The 16,906-nt window shown below is 43.1% G+C and overlaps 1 protein-coding gene across 1 annotated transcript in view; it reads right to left on the reverse strand.

The window, feature by feature from the left end:
* Positions 1–16,232, reverse strand: part of LOC139413478 (ethanolamine kinase 1-like) — a 32,171-nt gene extending 15,939 nt beyond the window's left edge. The window contains exons 1-4 of the mRNA XM_071160933.1: positions 15,721–16,232; positions 4,572–4,709; positions 4,223–4,344; positions 1,733–1,873 (exon numbers count right to left, since the gene is read on the reverse strand). Coding sequence (XP_071017034.1) covers positions 1,733–1,873; positions 4,223–4,344; positions 4,572–4,709; positions 15,721–15,924 — 605 coding nt within the window. The 5' untranslated portion in view covers positions 15,925–16,232. The remainder of the gene's footprint in view (positions 1–1,732; positions 1,874–4,222; positions 4,345–4,571; positions 4,710–15,720) is intronic.
* Between the last annotated feature and the right edge of the window lie 674 nt (positions 16,233–16,906).

The following is a 16,906-nucleotide window of genomic DNA, read 5'->3' on the forward strand; positions in this document are numbered from 1 at the left end:
TTGATTTACTTTTACTATTACCCTGATTTACTTTTACTATTACCCTGATTTACTTTTACCCTAATTTACTTTGGCTTGATTTACTTTTGATATTACCCTGGCTATAAGCCTATTATGTTGCAGGCGTATGATATGAAGGCAGTGTACAGTTGACTCCGACAGTTGAACTTGAGGTAGAATGTTCTTGGCATACCAGTGTCACTCCTATAATCTAACATTATAAAAAAATATTTTTATAGAAAACTAACATATTAGCCTCCTTCCGTACGCCTATATCGCGATCTCTCTTTCTGGGGCTGATCCTAAGCTTAAATATACACACACACATTTTTTGGAATCAATATCATACAGAGAGTGCCTAAGCCTACAGGCCTATGAATGCAATGCCCTGATGCATTTAGTGCGCAAATCTCCAACAGCTGAACCGTGAGGTGGACAATTATTGTTTTAGGAAAGTAAAAAACAAAAACGCTATAAACGTTCTGCATATGCTACACATCGAAACACAAGAAAAGTGTTTTTGTAATTTGTTATAAGCTGTTTTAAAGGACAGGTAAATGTGGCCCATTTGGCAAATATCCCTGGTTTATTGATGGCGCTGGCTGCGTGGGTGGACACCCTAATGGGGAACGCACACAATCCATATGGATGACCGGTACATTTCTCAAATGTCCGATAAATTCAAATCTTCCCGGTCACTTTTCCGGCGCCATTGCTTCCTATCATAAACCTTGGTGTGTATGTGTGTACTGTATGTGTGTTTGCGTGAGAGTAAGAGAGAGTAAGGTAATTTGTGTGTACTGTATTCACCCTGAGAGTGCCCAGAGGAGCAGTGCTGAGAGTAAAGGGATCATTCCAAGGGTGATTGTCTCGGCCAATCCAGCGACCACTCTCCTGTGGTAATGGGCTTAAAGGGCTAATCCAGAGTTAGCCTGAAGAGGCAGAGTAGAAAGGAAGGGGGAGGACTGACCGACTCCCACTGTGTTAACTCTCTATTCCGGGATTCCCACTTCTAACTTTCTTCCATTAGTAGTACAGCAATAGTTACTACTATTGGGAATATTCCCTATGACTAGTAACCAACCACCAAATGATACTACTGCTGCTTCTCCCTATAGCCTATCCCCACTGAGGACCATTTGCACCCAGACCACTGCTCTCTTACTGAGCTCCCAGTTTCCAAGAGTTTCACCCAGCTCTCTCCTTCCTGCCTGCCCAGGATCTCTGCTGTTGGCTGGGTATAGGAGCAAGTTGCGCAACCAGCACCCACCCTCAAGAAGGCAGAAGCCTTCTCTTCTCTGGGCACAGTTGTTGAGTCTACGTTTGTGTGAGTGTGACTAGGACTGTGTGTACAGTGGAGGCAGGATAGCTGAATGACACAGTGTGCTACATTACCCAGGCATTCTAGGCAGGCTGATAAACTGTAAGTGGTATGCAAACATCTGATATCCCAATGCATGCCTCTGGCTCCCTAATCCACATCTACCCTGCACTGTAGTTATGATCACACTTATATAAGAGCCTGTATAGAGGACTTAATAACCATGGGAATAAAGCGTAATCCTCCCAGATGACTGAGTATGTCTGAACAATAAACCAGGTTATGAAAAGACCCTTCTGAGTAAGAGGGGTCAAAGTGTGTCTGAGCCAGTGTCAGTCTAGTTTCTTTAGCTTCTGTGTTTTCAGGTTACCTGGTGTGGTGTGTGTGTGTCTCGTTTCAGGGTCCTCTTACCTGGTGTTGGAGGCTTGGTCGGTGAACTCTGTAGCGACCAGAGAGAAATATTTCCTCATCTTAATCCACAGATTGGGTTTGGGGATGCAGCCGTTGTGTGCATGGATCGCATGGATATGAGCCATCTCCCTGGATATCAGTCTAAGGAGGAAGATACACATTATTAGACACTATATTACACACTACTTAATACAGTATACCAGTACTCACCTTTCATGCAAACATGTTTGTTCTGATGAATGAAATAAAATACAATGTGCTCATCCAAAATTACTCATATCCACTACAAACCGTTGGGTCCTGGATCCTTCTCTGATAATGTATTAACTTGACTGCTTGACCTCTAATTCTAGTTCCATGGTGATAACAGGGTTTAGGACCGTCTTGAGACTCAGTCTCTCTGGACTCATCAGTAGTCTACTATGGTATACAGTCGTGGCCAAAGGTTTTGAGAATGACACAAATATTAATTTTCACAAAGTCTGCTGCCTCAGTTTCTATGATGACAATTTGCATATACTCCAGAATGTTATGAAGAGTGGTCAGATGAATTTCAATTAATTGCAAAGTCCCTCTTTGCCATGCAAATGAACCGAATCCCCCAAAAAACATTTCCACTGCATTTCAGCCCTGCCACAAACGGACCAGCTGACATCATGTCAGTGATTTTCTCGTTAACACAGGTGTGAGTGTTGACGAGGACAAGGGTGGAGATCACTCTGTCATGCTGATTGAGTTCGAATAACAGACTGGAAGCTTCAAAAGGAGGGTGTAAGGAAACATGTGCAGTCATCATTGCTTTGCACAAAAAGGGCTTCACAGGCAAGGATATTGCTGCCAGTAAGATTGCACCTAAATCCAACCATTTATCAGATCATCAAGAACTTCAAGGAGAGCGGTTCAATTGTTGTGAAGAAGGCTTCAGGGTGCCCAAGAAAGTCCAGCAAGCGCCAGGACCGTCTCCTAAAGTTGATTCAGCTGCGGGATCGGGGCACCACCAGTACAGAGCTTGCTCAGGAATGGCAGCAGGCAGGTGTGAGTGCATCTGCACGCACAGTGAGGCAAAGAATTTGAGGATGGCCTGGTGTCAAGAAGGGCAGTAAAGAAGCCACTTATCTTCAGGGAAAACATCAGGGACAGACTGATATTCTGCAAAAGGTACAGGGTTTGGACTACTGAGGACCGGGGTAAAGTCATTTCCTCTGATGAATCCACTTTCCGATTGTTTGGGGCATCCGTAAAAAAGCTTGTCCGGAGAAGACAAGGTCAGCGCTACCATCAGTCCTGTGTCATGCCAACAGAAAAAGCATCCTGAGACCATTCATGTGTGGCGTTGCTTCTAAGCCAAGGGAGTGGGCTCACTCACAATTTTGCCTAAGAACACAGCCATGAATAAAGAATGGTATCAACACATCCTCCAAGAGCAACTTCTCCCAACCATCCAGGAACAGTTTGGTGACGAACAATGCCTTTTCCAGCATGATGGAGCACCTTGTCATAAGGCAAAAGTGATAGCAAAGTGGCTCGGGGAACAAAACATTGATATTTTGGGTCCATGGCCAGGAAACTCCCCAGCCTTAATCCCATTGAGAACTTGTGGTCAATCCTCAAGAGGCGGGTGGACAAACAAAACCCCACAAATTATGACAAACTCCAAGCATTGATTATGCAAGAATGGGCTGCCATCAGTCAGGATGTGGCCCAGAAGTTAATTGACAGCATGCCAGGGTGGATTGCAAAGGTCTTGAAAAAGAAGGGACTACACTGCAAATATTGACTCTTTGCATCAACTTCATGTAATTGTCAATAAAAGCCGTTGACACTTATGAAATGCTTGTAATTATACTTCAGTATTCCATAGTAACATCTGACAAAAATATCTAAAGACACTGAAGCAGCAACCTTTGTGGAAATTAATATTTGTGTCATTCTCAAAACTTTTGGCCACGACTGTAGACACTTACACAGATCTGGCTGTAGTATGCTTATCAAAGGCTGGCTTGCTACATTTTGTTGGCTCAGCACTGTCTGCTGGTAGAACAGAGGAGCACTGCACCATGTGCTGCCGTGTTCAGTCTGCTGTAAACAAAGTCCTGACCGTAACATCTCACTCAAACTAACCCATAAACCCAGCAGAACAGTTAGTGTGACCATGGATGAAAAACATGTATCACACTAACTCAAGGTTAGAGCATTGAAGATGCTCTCCTATACTGGTTTCCTGGAAAGAGCTGGAGAGAGAAAGGACCTGAATGAGCAGTACACAGTGGTGTGTACTATACACTCCTACAGGAGTTTGAGGGTGCTGAAATTGAGGGTGTACAAATCAAAGCCTGCCTTACCTGCAGGCTAGACAGATATCAGGATCAGCTTGAAGAGGGTTTTCGAATAACATTGTCTCTCATCCGTTTAACAGGCACCTCCACACCTCACCTATACCATCACACCTGAGTAGGGAGGGGTCCCTGTTGGACTGCACCATGTTCTCACCTGAGTATGGTTGGATCCCTGACGTCCTGTGTTCCGAGGGCGTCCCCCTGCATGAACTCGTAGCAAAGGCCATTCTGGAAGGTGCAGTAGAGCCGCGGCGCGCAGCCGTTAGCATGCAGCACCTAGGAACACACAAATTATTAGACACAGGTGGCCTAAGACAGACCAGGAAATAGCCTAAACATGGGTCCATGCACAGGGAGTTGAACTTGGCTACCAGTGTAGATGCACTTCCTGAAGAATCTGGTGTTTGATTTACATAGATGTCCTCTAGTGAAGCACCTGAAAGCTCTGAAGTGTCAAGTGTGTGAACTGTGAAGGGTGTGTGTTAGAGAACGTGTGTACGCACCTGGAAGCTCTTGAGCTCGTTGTCTCGGTCGACAATCAGCTCCGTCTTGTTCCCATACACACGTACCAGAACCACGTCTTCTGGACTCGCCTCCACATAACACCCAACCAGCTTATTAGTGGTCCCATCAGTGAAGAGCTGAGAGAGGAAGAAGGGGAGAGACAGAGTTTAATACAGAATAAAAAAAAGAATAAAAAAACATTTAAAAATAAAAATCACCAGTGAAGGTCTGGAAAGAGGGACTGGGAGGGAGAGATTCTGGGAGAATTTCAACTGGATACTCCTCATGTCCTCAAAACCCATTGGATATGAAAGGACACAAGGAGTATGCAATTGAGATTATCCCATCGTTAAATTGGGTTTACTCTAGTTTACTGTCACTAGATAATGAGGCACAAGCCTGTCCTTGTCAGGAATCATATCAGAATGCATAGGCCTAGATGACCATGAGAAGGTTAAGTCACAACAGTGAATTCCTAAAAGAAGGTCTGACTTTCTCCTGAGCTGAGATAGCAGAAACAGTAGGTCATGTCCATGTAAAAGGACCCATGAGCATCAATGTGAAGTTTGTCGGAGTATATCAAATTTGGTGTCAAATGAGCTAAGAGTCTATATTTTGGGGAAATGAAGGTATATGTTTTTCAACCATATTTCATCCTAATAATAATAAATAATAATAATAATAATAAAATAATAATAAGTTATTATTATTAGGAATAAGCATAGGCTTTGATTTCTGGTTACACAGATCGCAAAAGGGTCTTAAAAACATCAACTAGAAAAAGTCTTAAAATATTAGAAATACATAAAAATACAATGTTGAAGGCCCCTGCCAAGTAATATCAACATGTATATTTAGTTGTGCAGAAATGATTTGCCTTCTGTAAGTTTAAGAAATATTGTCTTGTGATTGTTACCAAAACCCACACAGCTTTCAGATATTTTATCATTTCTCTCCCTCATGAGGGAGGATGATGAAAGTTCACAGAAGTAACAAGTTAAGGTCGATCTACCAATTAGTTAGTTTTTACTGATAATAATTCATACACAAAAGTATTAAGTGATTAAAAATCACACATACCAAAATTGATAACAGAAACTAGGTTTCCATTCAATTGGCAACAGATTGATGCAAATTCAAGAATCCAGACAAAGATGATATGTGCATTTTCCCACTAATGGTGTTTCCACCAAATTGACTTTTTGCAGATACATTTTTTTAAATTGCGTGATAACCTAGTGCACACAAAATGTACTTTTCCACTTACATTTTCATGTACCAAATCAAAATTCTAAAGTACAATATGTTTCCATGGCATTTTTTTTGCAGGTAGGCTGTGCGGGTATAGTCTACATGGTGAGGTTATTATGGAGCTCAGAGATCCAGTGCAGGTAGGCTGTGAGGGTATAGTCTACATGAGGTTATTATGGAGCTCACAGATACAGTGCAGGTAGGTTGAGGGTATAGTCTACATGGTGAGGTTGTTATGGAGCTCACAGATACAATGCAGGTAGGCTGTGAGGGTATAGTCTACATGGTGAGGTTATTATGGAGCTCACAGATACAGTGCAGGTAGGCTGTGAGGGTATAGTCTACATGGTGAGGTTATTATGGAGCTCACATATACAGTGCAGGTAGGCTGTGAGGGTATAGTCTACATTATGAGGTTATTATGGAGCTCACAGATCCAGTGCAGGTAGGCTGTGAGGGTATAGTCTACATGGTAAGATTATTATGGAGCTCACAGATCCAGTGCAGGTAGGCTGTGAGGGTATAGTCTACATGAGGTTATTATGGAGCTCTCACATACAGTGCAGGTAGGCTGTGAGGGTATAGTCTACATGGTGAGGTTATTATGGAGCTCACAGATACAGTGCAGGTAGGCTGTGAGGGTATAGTCTACATTATGAGGTTATTATGGAGCTCACAGATCCAGTGCAGGTAGGCTGTGAGGGTATAGTCTACATGGTAAGATTATTATGGAGCTCACAGATCCAGTGCAGGTAGGCTGTGAGGGTATAGTCTACATGAGGTTATTATGGAGCTCTCACATACAGTGCAGGTAGGCTGTGAGGGTATAGTCTACATGGTGAGGTTATTATGGAGCTCACAGATACAGTGCAGGTAGGCTGTGAGGGTATAGTCTACATGGTGAGGTTATTATGGAGCTCACAGATACAGTGCAGGTAGGCTGTGAGGGTATAGTCTACATGGTGAGGTTATTATGGAGAAGAGCGAGAATATTTATTTGTCAAACGTCAGTCAAGCATCGATCATCATGTCAACAGAATAAGACCCTCAAATTATTGGAAAGGAGCATCAAGATCACAGTGCACTTTCACCACCCTGTGAAGTTCATCATAACTTATTTAATTCCCAAATTTACTTCGATATGATGGTTATTATATTAATATTTGTGCATAAAGGCAAACAAGCAAATGATCTGTTGGCATTTGTAAAATTGTACCAAAACTTCCTGTTTCCATGACAGCTGTCGTGTTTTTATTTATTTTATTTATAAAGGTATGAGTTTACTTGCATAAAACCTGAGGATAGAAACCTGGTTAGTGACCGAAAAATCAGTAACAGAATGACTGCAATTCAATTGGCCACAATGGGAAATCATAGTAGTCACAAGTTTCATTACTAATACAGTATGTACAGGATACACATGGTATACACCGTCCAATGACATGCTTACTAGCAGGTTCCTTCTCGACAGTATGTGAACGGAGTTGAGAGGCTGGACCCTCCAGGTCCATTCCAACCACTCTGCTAAAAACCGCTTCGCTCCAAATTCGCTCCATTCATTTAAAAAAAAATCCCAATTTAACAAACAACCATCTATTTTTGTGACTTCCTGGACCTACCATTTGGTTTTGAAGTATTGAAACCAAACGAGTGTGCTCCCGAGTGGCGCAACGGTCTAAGGCACTGCGTCTCAGGGCAAAAGGCATCACTACAAATCCAGGCTGTACCACATCCGGCCGTTGGGAGTCCCATAGGGCGGCGCACAATTGGCCCAGCGTTGTCCTGGTTTGGCCGGGGTAGGCTGTCAATGTAAATAAGAATTTGTTCTTAACTGACTTGCCTAGTTAAATAAAGGTTACATAATGAAAATTATTTGAATAAACATGAAAAAGGTGAATGTAAGACATGCACATCCTTTCAAATATGCTACATGTCATATTGAACAGCATATAAACACTAAATAGGTCAGAAGCCAGACAGGGAGCCTAAGAAGGAATGAAAAGGAATTATTTAGGCCATATTACTTCAAGGCTATAGCCTACAAAGAAATACGTTGTGAAGCATTTGCGAGTGCGACAATAAGCTGGTAGGGACATGAAGCTCTCAGCATTTAAACAATTTTTTGTATTAAATCATTATAGTCTATACATTTCAAATATAGGCTGTGACTTACACAGAATTAAATACAAATTAAAATGAAAAATTACTTAGAGCCTTTGAATTTATTTTTAGAATACATTTTTAGAAACCGGCGTTTGGCCAGTCTTTGTCTTCAGGCTAATGTGATGGTGTCTGGAGAGCAGGTCAACAGTGGAGAATATCCTCTCTACACTTGCAGAGCCACTGGGGATGCTAAACACCCTTTTGGCCACTCTTGCCAGGCTGGGCAGAGATGCAGAGTTTACATTTTTTTATTTTTTTTATAGTTAGGCCTAATGGATTTTAGGCAAAATAACCCAATCGAAACAGAAAGCTGCTTGAAAGGATGCACATAACTCTGCAATGTTGTATTGGAGAGTCTCAGTCTGCGCCTGTATTTCGTTTTCATGTTAGTGAGGACGAGAATCCACTCTCACATAGGTATGTGTTTGCAAAGGCATCAGTGTCTTAACAGCGAGATTTTCCAAGGCAGGATACTCTGAGCACAGCCCAATCCAGAAATCTGGCAGTGGCTTCTGATTAAATTCAATTTTCACAGAACCGCTTGTTGCAATTTCAATGAGGCTCTCTTGTTCAGATATTGGTAAGTGGACTGGAGGCAGGGCATGAAAGGGATAACGAATCCAGTTGTTTGGGTCATCCGTTTGGGGAAAGTACCTACGTACCTCACTCAGGTGCTTCGCAAAACCACATTTGACATTGTCGTAAACTTGAGTTCATTTGCACACAAAAATAATAATAAAATGGAAAGACCTGTGTGTTGTCCTTGTTAATGCAGACAGAGAAGAGCTCCAACTTCTTAACCATAGTCTCAATTTTGTCCAGCACATTGAATATACACTGCTCAAAAAAATAAAGGGAACACTAAAATAACACATCCTAGATCTGAATGAATGAAATATTCTTATTAAAATACTTTTCTTTACATAGTTGAATGTGCTGACAACAAAATCACACAAAAATGATCAATGGAAATCAAATTTATCAACCCATGGAGGTCTGGATTTGGAGTGACACTCAAAATTAAAGTGGAAAACCACACTACAGACTGATCCAACTTTGATGTAATGTCCTTAAAACAAGTCAAAATGAGGCTCAGTAGTGTGTGTGGCCTCCACGTGCCTGTATGACAACGCCTGGGCATGCGCCTGATGAGGTGGCGGATGGTCTCCTGAGGGATCTCCTCCCAGACCTGGACTAAAGCATCCGCCAACTCCTGGACAGTCTGTGGTGCAACGTGGCGTTGGTGGATGGAGCGAGACATGTGCTCAATTGGATTCAGGTCTGGGGAACGGTCGGGCCAGTCCATAGCATCAATGCCTTCCTCTTGCAGGAACTGCTGAGACACTCCAGCCACATGAGGTCTAGCATTGTCTTTCATTAGGAGGAACCCAGGGCCAACCGCACCAGTATATGGTCTCACAAGGGGTCTGAGGATCTCATCTCGGTACCTAATGGCAGTCAGGCTACCTCTGGCGAGCACATGGGGGGCTGTGCGGCCCCCCAAAGAAATGCCACCCCACACCATGACTGACCCACCGCCAAAAACTGGTCATGCTGGAGGATGTCGCAGGCAGCAGAACGTTCTCCACGGCGTCTCCAGACTGTCACGTCTGTCACGTGCTCAGTGTGAACCTGCTTTCATCTGTGAAGAGCACAGGGCGCCAGTGGCAAATTTGCCAATCTTGGTGTTCTCTTGCAAATGCCAAATGTCCTGCACAGGTTTGCTGTGTCTGTCAGCGTAGTGTCCAGAGCATGGAGACGCTACCAGGAGACAGGCCAGTACATCAGGAGACGTGGAGGAGGCCATAGGAGGGCAACAACCCAGCAGCAGGACCGCTACCTCCGCCTTTGTGCAAGGAGGAGCAGGGGGAGCACTGCCAGAGCCCTGCAAAATGACCTCCAGCAGGCCACAAATGTGCATGTGTCTGCTCAAACGGTCAGAAACAGACTCCATGAGGGTGGTATGAGGGCCCGACGTCCACAGGTGGGGGTTGAGCTTACAGCCCAACACCGTGCAGGACGTTTTTCATTTGCCAGAGAACACCAAGATTGGCAAATTCGACCCTGTGCTCTTCACAGATGAAAGTAGGTTCACACTGAGCACGACGTGACAGAGTCTGGAGACGCCGTGGAGAACGTTCTGCTGCCTGCAACATCCTCCAGCATGACCGGTTTGGCGGTGGGTCAGTCATGGTCTGGCATTTCTTTGGGGGGCCTCCATGTGCTCGCCAGAGGTAGCCTGACTGCCATTAGGTACCGGGATGAGATCCTCAGACCCCCTGTGAGACCATATGCTGGTGCGGTTGGCCCTGGGTTCCTCCTAATTCAAGACAATGTTTGACCTCATGTGGCTGGAGTGTGTCAGCAGTTCCTGCAAGTGGAAGACATTGATGCTATGGACTGGCCCGCCCGTTCCCCAGACCTGAATACAATTGAGCACATCATGTCTCGCTCCATCCACCAACGCCACGTTGCACCACAGACTGTCCAGGAGTTGGCGGATGCTTTAGTCCAGGTCTGGGAGGAGATCCCTCAGGAGACCATCCGCCACCTCATCAGGAGCATGCCCAGGCATTGTCATACAGGCACGTGGAGGCCACACACACTACTGAGCCTCATTTTGACTTGTTTTAAGGACATTACATCAAAGTTGGATCAGTCTGTAGTGTGGTTTTCCACTTTAATTTTGAGTGTCATTCCAAATCCAGACCTCCATGGGTTGATAAATTTGATTTCCATTGATCATTTTTGTGTGATTTTGTTGTCAGCACATTCAACTATGTAAAGAAAAAAGTATTTAATAAGAATATTTCATTCATTCAGATCTAGGATGTGTTATTTTAGTGTTCCCTTAATTTTTTTGAGCAGTGTATATAAAACATTTAAAAAACTTAAGAAATAGGTTAAATTACCAGATTCTCACATGGCCCATTTTATTTGGCTATTGGTATTACTGGGCATATCAGCCAACAGACTACACATAGTTTGAAGAAAGCAGTTGGAGAGTCTTGCACTTTATAGAATACTTTTTAGGAGTGGGATGATTTTCAGACAGACAAATACAGATGATCAATATTAATTTCTAGGCAATGAAGTATACTATAGCGTAATCTGATTTAGGAAGTACATTTCCTTGGAAAGATAACTGCCCTGTGCATCTGCGCCCGTGCATAGGCTATAGCCTACTGTATTTAATTGAGACCGCAAGCACACCTGATCACGTGGAACCCCTTGCAATTGCCCAGTAACAGTATTCTGGGTTACACTGGAGCTTAACAACTGGGCCAAAGGGCAAGGGCTTTACAGGTAGGCTACTTGTTTAACTTCTCCCAGACAAGGAAGAAGGGTCATTCCATGTAATTTCAGCAAGCCATGACACCCACCATCTCAGATTGTTCTGAAATCATTTCTGTAATTAGAAACAGAAGATAAGCATTCCAGAAACATTATTTTGTTGAAATAAAGCGAATACATTACATAGGATGAAACAATACTCCGAGCCGCAGCGCCATACTCCTTGTTAACTTTTCTTGGTGACAGGGGGCAGTATTTCCACATCTGGATGAAATGCATGCCCAAATTCAACAGCCTGCTACTCATCCCCAGAATATAAGATCTGTATATTATTAGTAGATTTGGATAGAAAACACTCTGAAGTTTCTAAAACTGTTTGAATCATGTCTGTGAGTATAACATAATTAATTTAGCAGGCAAAACCCCAAGGACAAACCATCCAGATTGTTGTTGTTGAGGTCACTCTTTTCAATGGGATTTCATTGGGAATCCAGATTTCTAAGGGACCTTCTTGCAGTTCCTATCGCTTCCACTGGATGTCAGTCTTCAGAAATTGGTTGAGGTTTTTCCTTTGTGTAATGAAGAAGTACGGCCATCTTGAACGAGGGTCACTTGAAATGTACTGTTAGAGGAGCGTGACCAGAATGCATGCTACAGTTTGTTTTACTCCTGTATTGAAAACAGATCATCCAGTCTTCAATTTTATCGATTATTTACATTTTAAAAAATACCTAAAGTTGTATTACAAAAGTAGTTTGAAATGTTTTGGCAAAGTTTACAGGTAACTTTTGAGATATTTTGTAGTCACGTTGCTCAAGTTGGAACCAGTGTTTTTCTGGATCAAATGCGCCAAATAAATTGACATTTTGCATATATATCTACGGTATTAAATCAAACAAAAGGACCATTTGTGATGTTTATGGGACATGTTGGAGTGCCAACAAAAGAAGCTCGTCAAAGGTAAGGCATATAACTATATTTTTATTTCTGCGTTTTGTGTCGCGCCTGCAGGGTTGAAATATGCTTGCTCTCTTTGTTTAAGGAGGTGCTATCCTCAGATAATAGCATCGATTGCTTTCGCCAAAAAGCCTTTTTGAAATCTGACATGTTGGCTGGATTCACAACAAGTATAGCTTTAATTTGCTATATTGCATGTGTGATTTAATAAAAGTTGAATTTGGCGCTCTGGATAGTGTCCCACATATATCCCAGAGAGGAAGTGATACTATATACTTGTTGTTGGGGTGGGATTGGTGTTGGGGGGTCTGTGGGTGGCTTTCTCTTTGTTAGAAAAACGTTTGGTTCAAATCGGATGTTCGGTACTATAATTATTGAATATTATATAAATCCTAGAAATTAAAATAGCCAATTTGGGTGCAATCAATTAGCGTAATGTCTCAAAGATCTAATTATATTTCAACAAAATAATTTTGCAGGAATGCTAATCTTCTCTAACAGAACACTTAGATTGTGGGTGTGGAAATCCTCTTTCTTGTGCTTTTTGAGGTGGAATGGCCCAGCTGTTTGCATTATCAGTGACAGCCACATCATTCAATGATTACTGTTGGGGGAGAAAGTAACACATGGGAACCCATGGTCTGCATCTGTAGTCTCTAGTCAAGTGTGGCTTTCTTTTCCATTTTCCTTTCCTTTCCTTTACAAACAGTTCACACCATTGAGATGCACCCAATAGCTAATAACTGACCATATTTATGTTCACTGGAATGTGGACAATCCCTGACGAGTGATTTGACAGCTAAACAGACCACAGAGAGACTAGCCTTATAGACACTGGCCCTCTCTCTGGCCACCCACCCCAACATAGCTGGCATTCCTGGCATGGTTGACTAGAGAGATGGGCACACTGGCACCATGTCACGACCACACACACTGCCTTTATGAATGAATTATTTATCTCGTGACCGTCTACACATACCCAGAACACAATGCACCACTAAAACCTGTGATCATCCTGCACCAGTGTGTGTGGTGTGTTGCTCCACATGTCACAGGTAATAAAGCGCCAACACAACGGAGGTAACTACTAGCAAACATTCTACTTTTAGGTGACATGTTTTGTTCTCATTCAAAGAACGTCTGCATATCTTAGTAGGCTATTACTTTATTGTGGCTAAGCTTAAAAGCTTTGGGTCAAATGAAACAAAGTTTCTAGCCATTGATGAGGCCATTTATCGAACATAAAAAAGTGACTAAATAGCTCTTGCACGCCCACATCAGAGTAAGGCAGAAGGCCACATGGCATTAACGTGTGATAATAAGCAGCTGTAAGCTCAAAGAATTGGAATGGGGTGTGTGTGACTGGCTGTTGGTGTTGGCAGCATCTGGTGTTTTCAGGGATAGAGGGCTGGATGTTTGGGACTGGACTTGACACTAGATATTTACAGTAACTGAAAGCCCCCCGCCCCTTCATGTCCAGGTGGCTCAGTCAGGTCAGTTGTGTTCCAGTAACCCCCCCCCCCCCCCTCCAGTTTCTCACTCTCCCAGTCTCCCTCCGTATACGTTGGACTCATTCTGCCTCCCTCCCTCTCCATCTGTCCTCCAGCTCTCTCTCTCTCTCTCTCAATTTGTCCTCTCTCTTTCTCAGAGTTGGCATGTGCCCATGCCTGGGGGGGCAGCTGTATTGGGCTGTGCTGGCACAGGGCTGTGTGGGTTAAAGGGACAAAGGCAGGCAGACAAAGCCCGTTTGGGTGGCTCCCATTGAGAAAAGCTGTGTCGGGCGGTCAACAGTGTCACGATCTCAGTTACAGGGCAAAAGGGGTGACCAGCCCAGATTAGGTTAGGCACACACACGTAAATATCCAGCGGGGACAGTCACATTCTGGCCTCAATGTACAAAACAACCCAGAATGACTGGGGAGTTAGATTGGTCAGCACTAGAAGAGGAGTGGGAAGTTACTCTCACTAGCAAGGCCCCAATGAAACCAGTGTGTCATGTATCATTAGTGTCATCATCATATCTCCATCCAGGTCACCGTGATACAAGTCAGTATTCAACTTCATCCATGTCTGAGGACGTCAGGAGCTGACGTGGAAACCGGCCACTAGCGGCAACATTGAGTGCTGTTACCTTCAAGTAAGTTTAACTTGTGGACAGAGATGGCGGATGAGCGTAAGCATCTGCCTCTGATTCCAAAGGTCGCAAATTCAAATCCAGCAATAGAAATTAGTTTTTGATATGTTTATTTTAAGCCTAACCTTAACCGTTATGTTAACCATTTGGAGTTCATGCCTAACTTTAGCCTTAAATACTTTGAAATTTGACGTTTGGAACAACTTGGAAATTTGACGTTATAAACATGGATGAACATCTAATTCTGACGTGAGACTTGGTAGCATATGTCATATATCTCACATGTCAACACATTGCCATAAAACTGCTGACATTTGGACAGGAGACGAGCGTCACCCGATAGCAGACCTACCTACTGCTTAGTGCCAATGAATAATGCATTTCCCCAAATGACTGACAGGAACCCTAAACATGGCAGGGTCAGAGTAATTCACACAAACAGGGTAATAAATAGGCCTAGCTAGGTCTATCAATGGACATCAATTCCAGTTTGTATGGAGATAAGAGAGAGGCGTGTTTGTGTGCCTATGCAGTTGGGGGTGAGTTGTGTCTTGTGTGAATTCAAAATTAGGTGTGTGTCTGGGGTCAGGAGTGAGGCAATTAGGATGGGGATATGAAGTGGTCATCAGACCATGGGTGACTCTCACAGGGTATTGTAATCCTCCAGACACACAGCGTTGCCACTGCCATGTCCATCTTATCTGAGTGGACAGCTTTCAAGGTGCCTGTATTCACAAGAAGCTATCAGGGCAGTGGAAAATGTAAATTAGATAGGGGCTTTGAGCTAATACATACAGCCAGGCTCTATTTCTGCTGTCTAATGTTAACGTCATCAATGCTGCCTGACACTCACGTCATTGCCAGCTGGTCACTGACAAATACAGATTACTGGATACATTTCATCCACACACACTTTCTGTAACCACAGACAAAAGGGGTTAGTTATCAATAGCTATATTTGCTGTAACGGTCTCTTTTAAATACGTCACGTCTTGAAAGAGCGAGAGACATATGACATTTATATCAATATATCTATGGAGCACTGAAGACTGACACGAAAATGTCGTATTCATTCGACCTAAGAATCCATCAAAGTGGTTAGTTAGTTAGCTACTACTACTCCCAGGGGGCAACCAAGCTAACGTTAGCTAGCTAACACCACTAACTTTCATCTCAGCTTGAATACCTAACTGCAAACTAAATGCAAGAGAAGCCAATGATAAAATGTATGCACAAGGCGAGGAATATATCAAGGGACTGGTCTGATAGCTATGCTAACTTTAGCTAGCTAGCCAACTAGTGATGTTGGACCATTGGCGCATCATTCAGTGGAGAATTGTCAACCTTACCTTGGTCTTGACATGGTTCATGTCCCACGCTGGCCGAAGCTGCTTTATCAGCTTCATTGCTCCATCCGTTACATTATTTTCCTCCACGAAAATCGGGAATTTTCGAATTACCGGCGACCCAACAGGCACGTGTATCTCAGTCTCCATAATGTGGTTAATTTTCCGTTTCGAATAATTAACAGATATTTCTGGAATTCGGGACATAAAAAAATAGCTAACAGTTGTTTTATGAGCTGGTTGGTATAAACGGCTAACGTTGGTTAGCAAATGAGCTAGCTAAACCAGGGGCTTGTCGGTGTGAAAAGCAACGGCGCTGATGAAGAAGATGCAACTACCGGTGAGATCCTCTTCGGTTTTCTCAGGAGCCGGTCAGTCCACGACACGATTTCCTCCGAAATGGCACCGCCCTCGTGAAATCATCCGATGCTCGACACGCACACCGGTGGGCTCGGAGAATGACAACCAAAGATTTGTGTGACGACAGCACTCCAACCCGCGGACGGGGAGCACGCACACTTTTTAAGCCGAGTTTGTCCGAGTGGAGCCGAAGAGCACCAGAGAGTTTTCTTCAGCGCTATGGTTTCCAATCATATACAATGAGTCCTTATTAAATAACATGAGGGGCAACATTTATAACCTTGAATGAGGACCTACTTTGGATCAGAAAGCCCTCACATGTCATTGTTTTTGCACAACATTTTAGGCTTATTGAGTAGTCACAGGCACTAGACATAATTTGGTGTGGGGCGCCCCCAATTTCATCCAGTGGGTGTCAGTGTTGTAATGCAAAAACCAGGCGATTACCAGTGCAAGCAATGTTATTGCATTCAATATACAATGGGGTCTGAAATTATTGACACCCTTAATAAAGATTTAGCAAATACTGAGCTGAATTATATGCCAAAAATGTGGGAATTCATATTATTTTATACTAAAGCAATTGTTTAGAGAAAGATTTTCTTAAAAAAAGGTAGGAGTCAAAATTATTGACACCCCTGTTTTCAATTCCTTTTAATACCTCACCTTGCGAGGATACGTGCAATGAACCTTTTTCTAAAATGTTATATGAGAACACATTGATAAAGATCTCAGAACATTCCTTCATATAGAATCCTTCCAGATCCTTGATATCCTTCATCTGCGCTTATCAACTGTCATCTTCAATTAGTTTTAAGTCCGGAGACTG

The sequence above is a fragment of the Oncorhynchus clarkii genome, chromosome 7 (genome assembly GCF_045791955.1).
Source record: "Oncorhynchus clarkii lewisi isolate Uvic-CL-2024 chromosome 7, UVic_Ocla_1.0, whole genome shotgun sequence".
In the NCBI taxonomy this organism is placed as follows: domain Eukaryota; kingdom Metazoa; phylum Chordata; class Actinopteri; order Salmoniformes; family Salmonidae; genus Oncorhynchus; species Oncorhynchus clarkii.